General features: G+C 41.6%; 1 protein-coding gene across 1 annotated transcript in view; it reads right to left on the bottom strand.

Annotated features, from left to right (window-relative positions):
• ptprfa (protein tyrosine phosphatase receptor type Fa) overlaps nt 1-8,555 on the bottom strand; it is a gene marked incomplete at both ends in the record, with an annotated part of 258,404 nt that extends 249,849 nt beyond the window's left edge. Inside the window, one exon of the mRNA XM_083887919.1 lies at nt 8,412-8,555. Within this exon, the coding sequence (XP_083744045.1) occupies nt 8,412-8,555 (144 nt within the window). The remainder of the gene's footprint in view (nt 1-8,411) is intronic.
• Between the last annotated feature and the right edge of the window lie 8,180 nt (nt 8,556-16,735).

Raw genomic sequence — 16,735 nt, 5'->3', positions numbered from 1 at the left:
CCAGAAACGTTTTGAAACTCACCACTCACAGTCAAATTCACTTGAAAATAAACGACTCTCAGTTTCTGCATAGAAAACATTCAAATGAAAGTAATTTATCGCCAATTAGATGAAGTTGATGTTTAATTAAACTGTCAATAATTGTCAGAGACTAAATTGCACGTCTTTTTCAGGCTCCGCAGCATGAAAAGCATCAATTTTAAGGAGCGAGACATCTTTCTTCGCCTCCGACCACTCTGATGCACCTGCTAAGCTAACAGCTAACAGCTAACAGCTGCTCAGGAGGACGGTTTAGCGCCGTCTGCTGGACAACTTTTAATAGCATGAAGCACTTTATTTTCTCAGTTTAAATCATCCAATTCGTCCATCAACAGTTTCAGTAAGTGTCGGCTCATACTGTCCATAATCTGCAGCCCTAGCATTAGCTGCAGTGGCTAATCTGTGCGGTGAAAACAAATCAGGAGCGCGACAGCCTCCCGACATGGGAGTTAAAACAGATGTTTACAACTGACAGTTATTTACGAGCCCTGTGATCATCCGTTTCCGCCTCTTCCCTTGATTTCACAGCGGGTTTTTTTCAAATCCCCGGATCTCGGCGATTACGGACGAGAGACCACAATCGTGGCGATTACTGTAGTCATGCGTTTGGCGTTTGGAGAGAGAGAGAGAGAGATGTGACATGTTGTGAGCGAGCGGGAGAGTCGGGGGTTGAGTTCCCCGCTGAGCGTTCACATGAAGCTCGGAGCAGTGAGGCAACGGCTAAACCGTGGACGAGCTCCACTGGGCAACAGGTATGTGATGCTGGGAGGGTGGAGGGTGTTAAGACTCAGAGGTCAGGGCACTTCCGCTGCAGTGTGTGTGTGTGTGTGTGTGTGTGTGTGTGTGTGTGTGTGTGTGTGTGTGTGTGTGTGTGTGTGTGTGTGTGTGTGTGTGTGTGTGTGTGAGACCCAACAATCAGACTGCCGAGTATCACATTCTTTGCTTCTGAATTAAGAAGGAACTGAGCTACAGTCTCGCCTTGGTAGGAGGTCCATCCACCACACGGATGTGTTTTTATATCTTAGTGAGGATGCATCATAGACATAATGCATCCCCTAGTCCCTTAATCAGAACCTTAACCATCAAAACTAAGTGCCTAAAACCCTTATATAAATTCGATTCTAACCCTAAAACAAGGTCTTAACCTTGGTAACCATCCTTAAAGTTGTGGGGCCTAGACAAAAAATGTGCCCACAAAGATAGGTTTTGTAGGTTTTATAGGTTTTGGACTCACAAAGTAGTACGCATACACACAAACTTGTTTGTTTACATTCGTGAGGACACATCATAGACATAAAGCATCTCTTAGTCCCTTAATCCGAACCTTAACCGTCAAAACTAAGTGCTTAACCCTAATCTAATCCCGATTCTAACCCTAAAACCAGGTCTTAACCTTGGTAAACATCATAGGTTTATAGGTTTTGTAGGTTTTATAGGTTTTGGACTCACAAAGTAGTACGCATACACACAAACTTGTTTGTATACATTCGTGAGGACACATCATAGACATAAAGCATCCACTAGAGCCTTCATCCGAACCTTAACCGTCACAACAAAGTGATTAACCCTAATCTAAACCCGATTCTAACCCTAAATCTAACCCTTACCCGCCTAGACAAAAAGGTCAACACGTCCCCACAAAGATAGGTTAACATAACATTTTTGGACTCATAAAGACATGAATACAAGTACACACACTTATCTTTATACGTTCCTTATCATTAATGTATTCCCTATTATAATTACCCTACCCTTAAAATTGTGGGGCCCAGACAAAATGTGCCCACAAAGATTCACAAAGGTATACACGCTCTGCTGGACTCACAAAGAAGTACACATACATATACAAACTTGATTTTGTACTTAAATGAGGACACATCATAGACATAATGCATCTCCTAGTGCCTTAATCCGAACCTTAACCATCACAACAAGGTGCCTAAAACCCTAATCTAAACCCAATTCTAACCCTAAAACCGGGTCTTAACCCTGGAAACCACCCTTAAAGTTGTGGGGCCCAGACAAAAAATGTGCCCACAAAGATAGGTTTATAGGTTCTTTTGGATGCATACACACAAACTTGTTTTTATACATTCTTGAGGACACATCATAGACCTAATGCATTCCCTAGTCCCTTAACTTAAACCCAATTCTAATCCTAAGTCTAAAACCAGGTCTTAACCCTGTAAAAAGCCCCTTAAAGTTGCAGGGTCCAGAGAAAAAAAAGGTCAAAAGGTCAAAATGTCCTCACAGAGACCATTTTTTGCCTAAAAATAAAAGTACATATGCACTCACAAACTTGTTTTTATGATTTAGTGAGGACATATCATAGATATAAGTGCCTTAACGTAAACCCAAGTCTAAACCTTACCCTAAAATAGCTCTTAACTCTGAAAAAGCCCTTTAAAGATGTGGGGCCCAGACTAAAATGTCCTCACAAAGATAGGTTTGTACATTTCTTGCGAGTCACAAAGACTTCAATACAAGTAGAAGCACATACACAAGCTTGTTTTTATAGTTTAGTGAGGACACGTCATCGATACATAATGCATCCCATATTCCCTTACTCTAACTTTAACTATCACAACTAAATGCCTAACCCTAACTCTAACCCTCAAAAACAGGCCCAGACGAATTGTCCCCACAAAGATAGGTTTCTAAGTTTGTTTGGACCTCACAAAGTCATAAATACAAGTATACACACACACACACACTCTCATATATGGAAACAAATGAGGCCCGAGTAAGACTTTGCCCAGAGGAGAAACATTCCTGTCACACACAATGACACGAGCAGATTATACAGCAACTGTGGAGCGAGAGCGCGGAGAAAGGCATTTCCTTTAAATCTGACACTTGTGAACACAAACAGCGATGACGCTGTCACGTGGAGCAGAGGATTGTGGGGAAAAAAAACGACCTGGACTCGGTCTCTACAAGTTCACCCGCGCAGTCAGAGAGGCCGCAGACACGTTCGGGAACAGTCTAGTTATCCTCAGACTGAAGATTAAGGAAGAGATTCCAACAGTTTTAATCCGAACAAGGAGATTTTTACTGATAATAATAATAATAATAATAATAATAATTAAAATAGCTTTGAAAATGAAACTCATTATTTGCCGTGTTTTTGTGACGACCTCGTCCAGGTCAGATCATTTCGAACGTCCACAGACCTGGAATTAAAAAGCTGTCCTCACTGCTCTGACTGTATATGTGGACAGATTTAATGAAGGACTTTTCACACCTGGTATTAAAAACCTTTCTCCTGTGGACACAGGGTTGATTGGATCTGGCTTCTCTCACCGTGTTACTCTGAGGCCAGGACTGTTCGCAAGAACCAAATTGTGTTTTTTGAGTGGTCTGAGGGTCCAGATGTATCGTAAGATAAGATAAGAGGAGACAGTCCTTTCATTAGTCTCGTAGCTCTCGCACAGTATTTTGTTCAATCTGCCATAAATTCATTTTCATAAAAAGCTAGTGCTGCGCAACGGCGTTAGCAGCGTCAACGCTAAAGGTGCATTATGTAATAAATCTACTAGCAACTGGCCATAAAATCCTCCTTATATGTCACAGAGACTCAGGAATAATGTTCATATAACAAACTGAACTCACCAACAACAACAGTACAGCCAAAATATTTGCATTAAAAAAATATATTTTGCAGACTGTAAATCATGTTTTGGCATGTGGCGCCACCTACCGCCGTCTACCAATCATTGCAGTCAGTAGCGTCTCAGCTGCCGAGCAAACCACGGGTTGCCAGTTACGTCAGAAAAACGAAAACCTAAAAGACCTCGGTATTTTGAATTTGAATGTAGTAAACGTTTTTGGCCACATTCGTACATATGGCACCTTTAACACAAGCTAATGCATCGAGCGTTTCCATGACGACTGACCGGAAAAAGACGCGCGTGACGTCATGTTTACGTGACTCCCGATTGTTAAAACGAGTCTCTAAAGTAACGCTAAATTTTAAAAACAGAGGCACACATACGCAGTTACACAGGTACGCTGGTTATTTGTAGCGCTGCTCTTTTCCTTTAATAAACAGATAGGCACGCTAACGGAGCTAACCCATAAACGGTGTCTGGATTCTGGTTCTGCAACACAAACTGTCTTACTACTTCCGTCATGCATTAACGTGCGCTAACGTTGACACCGTTAATAAATATAATGTAAACTAAAGGCAACTACTCTGTAATATATTGCTAAATAACTTTCTGTATGTCGCATGACGCATATACAATGACGCACTGCGATCTAGCGGCGGTGCCGTCATTTTGCGGGTAACGCAATTGACCGTGCATTGTGGGAAATATAGTTTATGGTCAACGCGCGCCTTCAAGCAGCATAGACCTTTTTATTTATTTTAACACAGATTTTTTTAAGACCAATTAATCACTCGCGGGCCACATACAATGACGTGGCGGGCCACAACTGGCCCCCGGGCCTTGAGTTTGACACATGTGCTTTAGGGGGTCACCACAGCGGATCATCTGCCTCCATATACCTTCACAAAATCCATGAACCTTCTCCTTTTCCTGCTCGGTTATGGCAGCTCCATCGTCAACGATCCCTCGCCAAAATCCAGAGATTTAGCTGCTAATGCTTTCTTTCTTTCTTTCTTTCTTTCTTTCTTTCTTTCTTTCTTTCTTTCTTTCTTTCTTTCTTTCTTTCGTACATGCTTCTAAAAAAAGGAGCCTTTTTCCATTTATTATCATATTTTTCATGGAAAAGCTCTTTGGGCTTTTGGACCACTTAGAGCCTGAGGTGAGGTTGTAGAAGGTTGCCACCGTCACACACAATTCGTCTCTGAATAACACCAGCAGAAACATTTGCAAACTCGTCCACATCCTCAGAACGAACGGTCAGACGTCTTCAGGATTCGTCTCCTCTGAGAGAATCAGACCCTGCTGCCGTTTGCTCCGCATTGTTTTCTTTCGCGTCGTCCGCGTTGTCGTGACCACCAGCTGAACCTGTTTAAAGATTCCCTTTCTGTTCTATAACATAGCTGCTTTAGCTTAAGGCAAGTTAAATTCAAGACTTTTTTCGGCGCCTCCTGGAATGAAATTTAAGACGAATTTCACACACACACACATACACCCTACACCTCACCCCGTTATGATTGCATCTGCATCAGGCTGATCTGAGATATATATACGGGGACTAATCCAAACTTGTTAAAAGTAGGCCAAGACAGTTTTCGGAGGCAGGAAACATTTCCTGGCAACGTGAACTGCCGTATCGCTATAACTAGCATGCATTGTGCGCTCGTTATGAGTGTCTGATATGACGGGTGGGTTGGCTCCAGTGTTTAAGGGTTCTAAAAGACGGATTTAAAGGGATAGTTTTGGAATTTTGGACATAAGACCTATTTTCCAACTCAGTCGGTGTGATGGAGACGTCTGGAGACGTTTTCAAGAAATATCATTCAGTTCTTCTAGTTGCCGAGTTCCCTGGTGCTATGGCTAGCGCAAGTCAATGGTACCAGCTAGCATGGCATTAGAAACACTCATACCATCTCCACAGTGCACCCGAGGCAAATCGATTGTAACGGCAGACTATCGATGTACATATCTGTGTTGATAGAATAATATTTGAAACAAAACTAACGTCGCATCGCATTAATTTTTGAGGGACTACTTTCTCAGCAGCAGCGGAATCAGTCCGCCGCTGCCATAGCCTAACAGGAAGTATGACGCGCTGCTGCTGCTGCTGCTGAGACATAAATCCTTCAAATTGCAAGGTTGGTTTTGTTTCAAATAATATTCTAATATCAACACATAATATGTACGGACATTCAGAGCTGATTTCAGTGTGAACCGAGACCAGTTTGACCCACTCCTTTGGCTCAGTCGTCAGGCTAAATCCATGCTACCATGGTTTCACTTAAAAATAGAGGTTTTTAAGCCAAAAACAAAGGTTCTTAGATCAGTTTCAGAAGTCATCCGTGTCCACACTGATACGCCTAAAAGCATGTGACCGTTCAGATTCATGGGCATGGGCTAATATCAACAAGAGGTTGACTTGACCAACAAAAGGGACACACCTATCTTTGTGGGGGACATATTGTCCGGGCCCCACAACTTTAAAAGGACTTTTCAGGGTTAAAGACCTGGTTTTAGGGTTAGGGTTAGGCCTTTAGTTGTGATGGTTAAGGGTTAGGGTAGGTATTACTTGCTTTATTATGTACATCGATAGTCTGCCATTACAATTGATTTGCGTCTGGTGCACTGTGGAGTCGGTATGAGTGTTTCTAATGCCATGCTAGCTGGTACCATTGACTTGCGCTAGCCATAGCACCAGCGAACTCTGCAACTAGAAGAACTGAATGAAATTTCTTCAAAATACCGAACTATCCCTTCAAGATGTTTTAATACAATTAAGGCCTTGTTTTAGGTGAATAAATCCAAATGTAAGACAGGCTCCACTGGAAAAGAAGTGAATGAGTGTAGTTCTGGAGAGTTGAGAATGTAAGCCCCCCCCCCCCCCCCACTTCTTCTCTCTTCCCTCCCGCCCAGTGTACTCGCAGTGTAGCCATCACTTTGAGTAATGCGGAGCAGACAGGTGGAAGATATTTCCTATTACTCACATTGACATGAACCAAGTGTCTCCGTCTATACAGGACTCATGTTGAGTCACTCCACTCGAAGTCATTTGGGTTGGCTGGCAGCTAATGAGCCTTCCCGCTGCGCCGCAGTCCTCTACAGGAAAGCTCTCACCAAACATAGTTAGTTAGCAGTCGTGCTACATATATATATATTATGTGCACCTGAATGCTAACAATGCCTGGTTCCTGCGACTCTGACAGGGTCTGGATATAGAAACGGTAACAGGAAACTCCAACAAACTCCATATATCGTTCATTTTAGTCAACTTGGGGTTATATATATATAAAGATGACATAAAATGACCATGATGTGGCATCATAGATGGAGGAGGAAATATGCTGCAGTCAGTGTATTCACGAAATACATTTCCATTTGAGGGCTGCAAACTCTGCTTGTTTATGATTTAGTTTGGTGTTTTTAGTGCTCCTTTTGCGGCCCTCAGTCCAATGTTGGGTTCCTAAATTGGCCCTCAGGTATCAAAACTTTGAGAACCCGTGATCTAAATGTGTTTACAACGTTTTTCACCGTCCTTCTCGTGGATTAACGGACATTCAGAGCTGATTTCAGTGTGAACCGAGACCAGTTTTTACCAACTCCTTTGGCTCAGTCGTCAGGCTAAATCCATGCTACCATGGTTTCACTTAAAAATAGAGGTTTTAAGCCAAAAACAAAGGTTCTTAGATCAGTTTCAGAAGTCATCCGTGTCCACACTGATACGCCTAAAAGCATGTGACCGTTCAGATTCATGGGCATGGGCTAATATCAACAGGAAGTTGACTTGACCAACAAAAAGGACAAACCTTTCTTTGTGCCCCACAACTTTAAAAGGCCTTTTCAGGGTTAAAGACCTGGTTTTAGGGTTAGGGTTAGGGTAAGGGTTACGGTTAGGCCTTTAGTTGTGATGGTTAAGGGTTAGGGTAGGTATTACTAGCTTTGTGGGGACCTCAGTCAGTTTCCACACTCACGTTACGGGGACTTGTCTTCTTTATGGGTTAGGCCAGTGAAAGATAGGGTTAAGGTTTAGGGTTAGGCCAGTGGTAGTTAGGGTTAAGGTTTGGGGTTAGGCCAGTGGTAGTTAGGGTTAGGCCAGTGGTAGTTAGGGTTAAGGTTTAGGGTTAGGCCAGTGGTAGTTAGGGTTAAGGTTTAGGGTTAGGCCAGTGGTAGTTAGGGTTAAGGTTTAGGGTTAGGCCAGTGGTAGTTAGCGTTAAGGTTTAGGGTTAGGCCAGTGGTAGTTAGGGTTAGGGTTAGGCCAGTTGTAGTCAGGGTTAAGGGTTAGGGTTAGGCCAGTGGTAGTTAGGGTTAGGCCAGTGGTAGTTAGGGTTAAGGTTTATTACTTATGAGAAACAATAATACATAGATAGAGATGAAGTGAAATTGAAAGTAAGTGTTTTATTGGAGTCATCTCCAAATTATATTGGTAATTATTTGTGGTTGGTTGTGCGGATGTCAGGCATTTCGGGAGCGGAATTTCTACATCTCCCACACTATTAATATGGATGTAGTTTCAGTGTGCACACGCTGTGATGCTGAGCCTTATGTATTCTGCCACCGTCTCGATCTCCAGCAGGCACTAAACGGAGGAACATTGCTGAGCCCACACATCAACCTGAGCAGGTACGTCGATTCAGGCTATTTTTCACCAGCGAAATGAGAGCAGATCTCAACTCTTTCTCTTTCTCGCTCAGACACAAACAAACAAACAAACTAATGAGCGGCGGCGACGGCAGATCACACGGGAAGCCCCGGAGTTACGGCTCGTACCTCGAAGCGCTGGGAGCTGACTTTCTTGCCCTTCTTCATCCAGGTGATGCGAGGTTTGGGATCGCCCACCGCCTGGCACACGAACGACGCCACGCCGCCCGATATCCCCGTCTGATCGTCGGGCGACTTGACGAAGCCGGGCATGCCTGCGAGGGGAGAGAGAGAGAGAGGCAGAGCGAGACAAAGGTGTGAGCGAAGGCGGGGAGAGGAATAATCTGTATCAGATACAGAGTCCTGGCAGAGAAACAGCTGCGGGCGAGTTGCAGGGATATTACATCTCTACATCTACTGTAAGACTCGCAATAACAATATGCTCTTTTTCAAAAGCTATCTCACGCCTGTGGCAACACCTCGGCAGTGGAAAAAACAGCAGCCGCCAGAGTTAATAAGCAGCATTTGACAGTCTTATTAATAGTGGCAGGCAGGTCTGAAAGGACAAATAGAAACCTGGCGGATCTGCTTTGAATGCATGAGTAAACATTTATGTATTATTATGATGAACCAGCGCCGAGGCCCACTTTCACTGAGGCTCTCCACTGTGACGACGGCAGCACGGACCTCAGCCAGAATCTCAGTGCAGATTCAATTCTGGAAATCTTCTGCAGACGCTCAAATAATCCTGATATCACACAACTCTGATCAACATACAAGACTGAAGGATCAAGCTTTTCTTTTCCTAGATATACTATCTAGTACAAATACACCAGCTCTGTAAACTATATACAATAATCCAACAACAGGAAGGATCCAATTTGAAAAGCAATTTTTTGTTGTTTGGTGTTTGCTTCTTTTGTCTTTATCTGAGAGTTGATTTCAAAACTGATTAAAAACCTTATGTGTCTTTTTTCATTTTTTTTTCATTTTATTTAAATATGTAGCATACAAACATGAAACCCAATTAACAGAACACACACACGCGCTTATTTACATAATTACATAAAGCACAAATGTGGTTGCTCCTAAATCAAGTTATGTAAATTATGTGCAGGTAGGCACAAAAAAGAAGGTATATACAGGAAAGGAAAAATGGCGTTACGGCCTCTCAGGGCCCATCTGCAGTACCGTCATGGCCCAACAGGAGGTCACCACCCACACTTTGAGAGTCACTTTGTTTATGAACACCAGATGTCTCAAAGGCCGACTCTTTATTCTGCAAACATTTGTTCATGAAATTAACACAAGGACAACAGTAATTCTCTTCATGTTGGCTTTATGCAGGTGTTTGAGTCGTGCACTAGAGGCACTGTGGAGCAACAGCTTGACCAGGGAGACATACAGTATTCACAGCTAGATAGATAGATAGATAGATAGATAGATAGATAGATAGATAGATAGATAGATAGATAGATAGATAGATAGATAGATAGATAGATAGATAGATAGATAGATAGATAGATAGATAGCTCATTAGACAGCTAGCTAGTTAAATAGATAGATAAATATATAGACAGATAGACAGCTAGCTTGTTAGACAGCTAGCTAGATAGATAGATAGATAGATAGATAGATAGATAGATAGATAGATAGATAGATAGATAGATAGATAGATAGATAGATAGATAGATAGATAGATAGAAGACAGCTAGCTAGTTAAATAGATAGAAAGACAGCTAGCTCGTTAGAAAGCTAGCTTGTTAGACAGATGACATGACATGACTTGACTGTCAGGTAAATAAATGTCCATGTCTTTGAAATTCCAGGGTTGTTTGTACATTTAGAATTAGAATTAGTAGAATTGGTCTTTTTTTTTGCACGCACACCAATTTGTCCTCTGCATTTAACCCCGCCTTAAAATAAGGGATGTGTGTTATCGTGTGTTATCGTACGTATGGGTTGGGGTAACATTCAGTTTTTTCCTTCTTCACAGCTTCACTTCTGTAACTTCCTCACAGTTTTGACAGCAGTTCTACTACGTGTGATGTCGTGGATGTAGGAGCAAAGAATATGACCGTAAATATTCAAAAAACTCATTCCTGGACGACTGAGACGTCAAATTTTCCACGTCAAGATCTTCTAACCTGTGAGCAGGTTGCGTAAAACTCTAGGTAATAAGCAGCGTCTCACAAACGTACACCTGAGCTGTTTTTAGACATTCTTGATGTTTGAGGTTCACGTACGAGAGACACAGCGGGACGGCGTCTCGCTGTGACGCCTTCACACCAGCAGGAGGATCTCCGGGGGGTCCATGGATGGGAGACGATGGGGGAGGGGAGGAGCCTGACACGAGCTCGCAGGAGGCGTGTGGATTATTCTGGAGTTCCTCCTGCTGAGTTCTCACAAGACATTTCTCAGAGGTTTGACGAGGCAGCTGGCGGGAGTTTCTCCGCCAGCGTCTTCTGAGGGTGGACATTTGTTCCTCGTGGACAATCCCCGGAGACTCTTCAGAGCTCAGTGGGCAACTGCCGAGTTTGAAGCTTCGCTTTTGAACCTCAACAGACTTTGCAGCTTCATGTTTTTCATGTCGCAACTTAACTTTGCAGCACAGTTTCTGCATTTTACACAGTAGATATCAACGAATTGATCAAAGATTTTTATCTTCTTCTGCCTTATTTCTAGGCTGCAAATTATAAGACTCTTCTTTACAACTGAGTGTATTTGGAGTTATCATCGGGTCCAACACAGCGCTGTCCTTAGTTGTTCCTCATGCCACGTTAACGTGAGGCATTTCCAGACGTGAAAATATCTGGATTATCAGGTAGATTATCAGACATTTTCCATCCATGTGAGACAAATGCAAAACATGCTTTCACCAGAGCATGTTCCTTATGTTACTTGCTTCATCTTCATCTTCTGTTTCCTGTTTTATTTTGAAACTCATCTTTCCTGCCCTCGGAGTATAAAGTCTCTGTGTCTCCTTCACTTCTGTCCAAGGTTGTTGTCTTCATGTCTGTTCAGCGTCCCCTATAGAATTCCCTTTGTGGGTTTTGTGAACCTCTAATATTGACCTTCTTTTTCCAATCCCTGAGAGTTTGTTGGAGTTTTTCCCCAGTGTCATATAATAATTGAGTAGTGTTATTATTTTGTCAGCATGAATTGGAGGGCTGAAAACTTGTAGGCGGCCAAATAATAATAATTTGACCAAATGTGGTTAATTTTTTTTTCTCATCATCCCCTTCGGTGGTCTACGTACTTCTTCTATTGGTGTTGCAGCACTTGGATGTCCTAAAGCTCTCATCCTTATAGTCAAAAAAAGTCCTGAACAGCAGATATTTCCACCAGATATTCATCTCTGGCTGGAATTGGTAAACCCAACACTCATCTTGGGTTAGAAAATGCTCCGTCACCCACTGAGCAGAAGCCTTCATTTGCAGATGATATGATGATGTTCAAGAGATAATGTTGGCAAATCAATTACCAGCAGTTGCACTCATTATGGGTCCAAACCATAATTGTGGGAGATGGTAGAAGATGACGATGGTCATCGTGTTGTGAGTGTCTGCGTCTCTTCTGGTCCAAACAGAACGACACGACAGACAAAGAAGTGCGATGTTTGTGTTCTCCGAGGTGAAGGTGGCTTTTGGGAGAACAGGTCAGTGTGAGGACAGGCTGAGGCAGGTGCACGACACTTTCAGTGTCAGCGCTTGAGGGCATCTCCAACACCTGCAGCTGCCCTGCACTGTCCTCTGTCAGCACGAGAGCTTCAATTCTTATTATTTTGAACTTTAAAAAGCAGCAGAACACAAAGATATGTGTGTTTTTCCAACACAGTGTCCACTATCATCAACTTGTTGTCTGGTTGCAATCAGACACAAACACACAAAAAGGTCATTTAACTGGACAAAACAGACCCAGTCCCAGTATAAAAGCACTAGCGGACGATTCATTTAACTGTAACGCAATAGCTTTTGCGTTCCAGGTGTCATCAGAAGACAGAATTTCTGAGTTATCATCAGCACAATCCCTGACACAGGATTCCAAGATAACGTCCGCACGTACAAACACGATGCTGCGTTAACTGATAATTGCACTTGTGTCTATTTGTTTTCACAAGTCAGTCGTACACATAGTTCTGTTCCAGTTTTACCTGGACATGTAGAGCCTTGTTATTGACTGTCATGGCTAACCCATGCCAACCCAATGGAACGCAGTATTTAGCGAGGAAACTGGTTGGTACCACACATTGAGCACCATTCTGTTGTCCATTCGAATCTAAACACTTCATTCTTTTTGCTGAAAGAGCATAAATTCTGTGTCGTTGTGAGTCCAAAAAAAAACACCAGTGTGGACTTTGCCATATTTTTCCTCCCTGTTTTCTTCTGTTTACTCACTTCTTCTATTATTTCTGGGTCAAAGGCCACCAGGGAATTGTGGAACATACTCCGCACCCAGGTGCCGAGGTCACTTTGGATCCAGTTGATCGTGCACATGCAGTCAAAATTTGACTCCCAACTGCATTACGTGGTTGTTTTTTCCTGACTCAAACTTGATTTAGTCCGTCAGACGGACTAAAATTGTTTTCGTCGAACAAACACAGCAATTCGATTTTTAATATCTACTGAGTGTCATTGTTCACTATGTCAATTTATACAAAACTCAAGTGAAGTTTTACTAGAACAACGGATGTATTTCAAACAAATCATGAAATTATCTGATAATTAAGGTTATTACAAACACAGGATAACGACATGAAGTCATAAAGGCACAGAAGTATTTGTGGAAAAAAGGATGAGTCATTAACTCGACCCAACAGGAGCAGGGAAGAGGATCTAACAGTGAGCGTTGAGCTTATTCCACATCAACGGAAAATGCTCGACGAACTCCGGTCAGCAGATCTTAAAGCTGTGGAGGTGGAATTGGAGATGAGGAGGAACTCGGTACGGAGACGCGGAGTTCATGCCGTACCAAACAAATAAAAGAGAGAGAACGCTGAAATACTGAAATGGTAATGCAGGTGCAGAGAGTCAAGCCTTCAGCCGAGATGAGTTTTCTCTTATTCTCTCTTCTGTACCAGTGAGGAGCAAACCTCACACTTGAGATTTGGTGCTACATTCCGCATGTTAATAATATTTAAAGTTTTTTATTTAAAGTTGTGTTCATTTTCTGTAGTGGCTGACCCCATAAATATTTGTGGAGCTAGTTAATAACAATGCAGCCACATAATGAAAACTCACCCCATAAGAAGGTGTCCAGTTATTCTCACATCCTGCTCTCTTCCGACTGCTAAATAATCCATCCATCCATTTGTGTATAAACTCTAGAGAAAGTTTGAAGTCTGCTAATGCATTAGCATAAAGTATGTTAGCTTAAATGCTAATGCTAACGAGTGCGCTCACATAGCAGAAGGGAGATCTGTGTCAGCCTCTGTCTTCGTTGATAATATTTAAAGTTTTTAATTAAAGTTGTGTTCGATTCTGTCGTGGCTGACCCCATAAATGTTTGTGCCGGCCCTGAAGCTAGTTATTAACAATGCAGCCATCATCATGTTCTGAAAAGCACATTAGATTATTAAAAGACAAAACATGTTATAATCCCTGTACTTGACTTGGAATGAACACTAAGGTAACGTAGATTAACGACTTTAATGAAAACTCAACCCATAAGAAGGTGTCCAGTTATTCTCACGTCCTGCTTTATTTCGGCCACGAAATAATCCATCCATCCATTTCTCTGGAGAAAGTTTGAAGTCTGCTAAAGTTTATGCTAACGTGGTAGCATAAAGTCTGTTAATGCTAACGCTAACGCGTGGACTCACAAAGCAGAAGGGAGATCTGTGTCGGCCTCTGTCTTTGTTAATAATATTTAAAGTGTTTAATTAAAGTTGTATTCGATTTCACGACATCTTTCGCCCCAGGTAAAAAAGACGACTTTGAACAACGACCGAGTCAAAACTCACTTTTAAATGTTTTGTCGTTGGCTAATCCTAATTTAAAAGTGATCATTGCCCTTGTTTTTAGTGCCCAGTTACCTGTGTTTTTCACTTTTATTCCACATCTTTGTTTTATGCTGTCTTATCCTAATGTAGTTTTTATTGAACAGCAGAATTGCAACTCCCATAATATTATGTTGTAATTTTTTATACTTTTTGTGAAGAGAATCTCCTGTTTTATATGCGATTATCTATTTATTGGCATTAATGAAATTCCCATTCAAGGATTCTGCCTTTCCACTTTATCAATGCGTGCTCCGTTCCTGTATTCATTTTTAATCAGGAAAGCACTCACATACTACTAAAACACAAGTTTTATCGTTGATAATAATACGATAGCTAACAACTGCGGCCAAATTAGCGTTGCAGATGATGCCGGGGACTGAGAGAAATCACTTTAACGGCACCGGGAGACGCATCTTACGCTCTTACTGCCCCTCGAGAGGAGCATATATTGTGTCATAAACATACGCGTTATGTGAAGAAGATGAAAACGCTTGAGCAAGCACAAGTCATTGTTCTTTCAGGAGACCACTGGACTCACTGTGTGTGTGTGTGTGTGTGTGTGAGTAATGCGAGAGCACATTTCACCACTGGTAACGACTGGAAACTGCAGTCGTTTGCACTAACTGTGAGTAAAACAGGAGAGCAGCGCCGTAACAGTATACGAGTACGCACAGCAAATACTTTTAACGGTGTTTGTGTTTCTGTTATATAGTTGCACTCTTGTACGTTATTTCTGGGATTTTTTATTTTTTTTTACATTTAAACATCAATTATTCATGGCCCATTGTTCTTCTGCTGTGATAAACTTGTGATTAATCACAGCAAATTGCGCAACTAATTAGTTTTTGATTTGATTGTCAGCCCTAAACCACCGTTCATTACCTGAACCAAGACAAAATGAGGAATTAAATATTCCTGCGTCTCTCTCCTTAGATGACGACCGAACCGAAACATCGCGGCGGAGCAGATGATCAAATGCGGCCGGGGTTTTGACGTTCTTACGCGTCTGCAGATGTACAAATAAGGTCGACAAAGGTATGACATGAAAGAGCCGAATCTTCACGTGGTAATGAAATGTCACTAAATCAAAATCAATTACTGTGATGAAAGGATGAAATGTTTCTCGCTCTGACTGCAGCTGGGCTCCTTTGCTCTTAAATCAAGAATCTAAATGAGACATCGATGGGCTTTAGTGAAAAAATAAGAAGTGCACAACAACCACCTCATGTTCATGCATCCACGGCGAAGGTGAAAACTCTATCGTGGGTCGGGTTCTGTTTAGAGGCCACGTTTACTGATTTTGGGGTCACTTAAAAATGTCCTTACTTTTGAAGGAAAAGCTCTTTTTTTTATGAATATGAATCAGAAATACACTCTATACATTGCTAATGTGGTGAATGGAATATGTACATAGGTGTATAGACGCCCATTTCCAGTGTTAGAAAGCTATTTGATGATTAGAAAACCCTTGAAAAGCCTATTTTTGCCATTATTTCTAATCTTGTCAATGTCTTGACTATATTTTCTATTCATTTTGCAACTCTTTTGATGAATACAAGTGTGACTTTTAACGGAAAACACAAAAAAATTGTATAGGTGAGCCCAAACTTTTGAACAGTAGTGTATAACAAGGTCTAAATTCTACTTTGGAAAATGGGATGGACATAAAAGTTTCATGACGACACACTTTTAGCATTTAATCAAACAATTTTATGGGATTTGGGATCTCACAGAAACTCACGTGATTCAACGTGACTTCAGAATATATTTAGAGATGGAGGCGGAATGTTGGTATGTTGGCTGAAAAACACCAAAAGCTGAGAAGATGGAATCAACTTGGTTTGTTCAAGTTACGGTTCTAAACAAAAGTACCAAACGGTTCGGTCGTAAACATGCGTACGTATCCGCAGGGGTCTTAAAAAGTCTTATAATTCTAATAATTTGCATTTAAGGCCTTAAAATGTCTCAAATTCTCCTAAAATCTCATAAAAGGTCTTAAATACAATTTTGCAAGGTCTTAAAAATCTATCAACGTTACTTTTATTTAAAACATGCAAAAACTTCAGTCTCACTTTAAAATGTTTCTGTTTTTGAGGATGCGATAACAGAGCTACAACACGGAACTAAAGTAGGTCACCTGTGTTCCCCGGTGGGAATTTATCCAGCACCACTAGCTAGTGTGCTATGCGCGCGCGCCGCAGTGTGTTACAGCTTAGCATAGCAGCAGAGAAAACTTAATGAAAGCCCACAGCTGAGCCAAATTTCAAAAAGTTGTGGCTCCAATTCTCCTTCATGTCTTTTTGTACTTTTTTGCCAGTATGGATTTGAAATGGGTCTTAAATTGTATTCATTATGGTCTTAAAAACGTCTTAAATTTGACTTGTTGAAACCTGCAGAGACCCTGAATTACTTTTAAATCTCATCGTATTAATAATCTCGATAATCTGTTCAA

This window comes from Microchirus variegatus (assembly GCF_963457635.1).
Source record: "Microchirus variegatus genome assembly, chromosome: 4".
Lineage (NCBI taxonomy): Eukaryota > Metazoa > Chordata > Actinopteri > Pleuronectiformes > Soleidae > Microchirus > Microchirus variegatus.
Note: the sequence above shows the minus strand (reverse complement) of the source record. Positions and strands in the feature narration are given on the sequence as shown.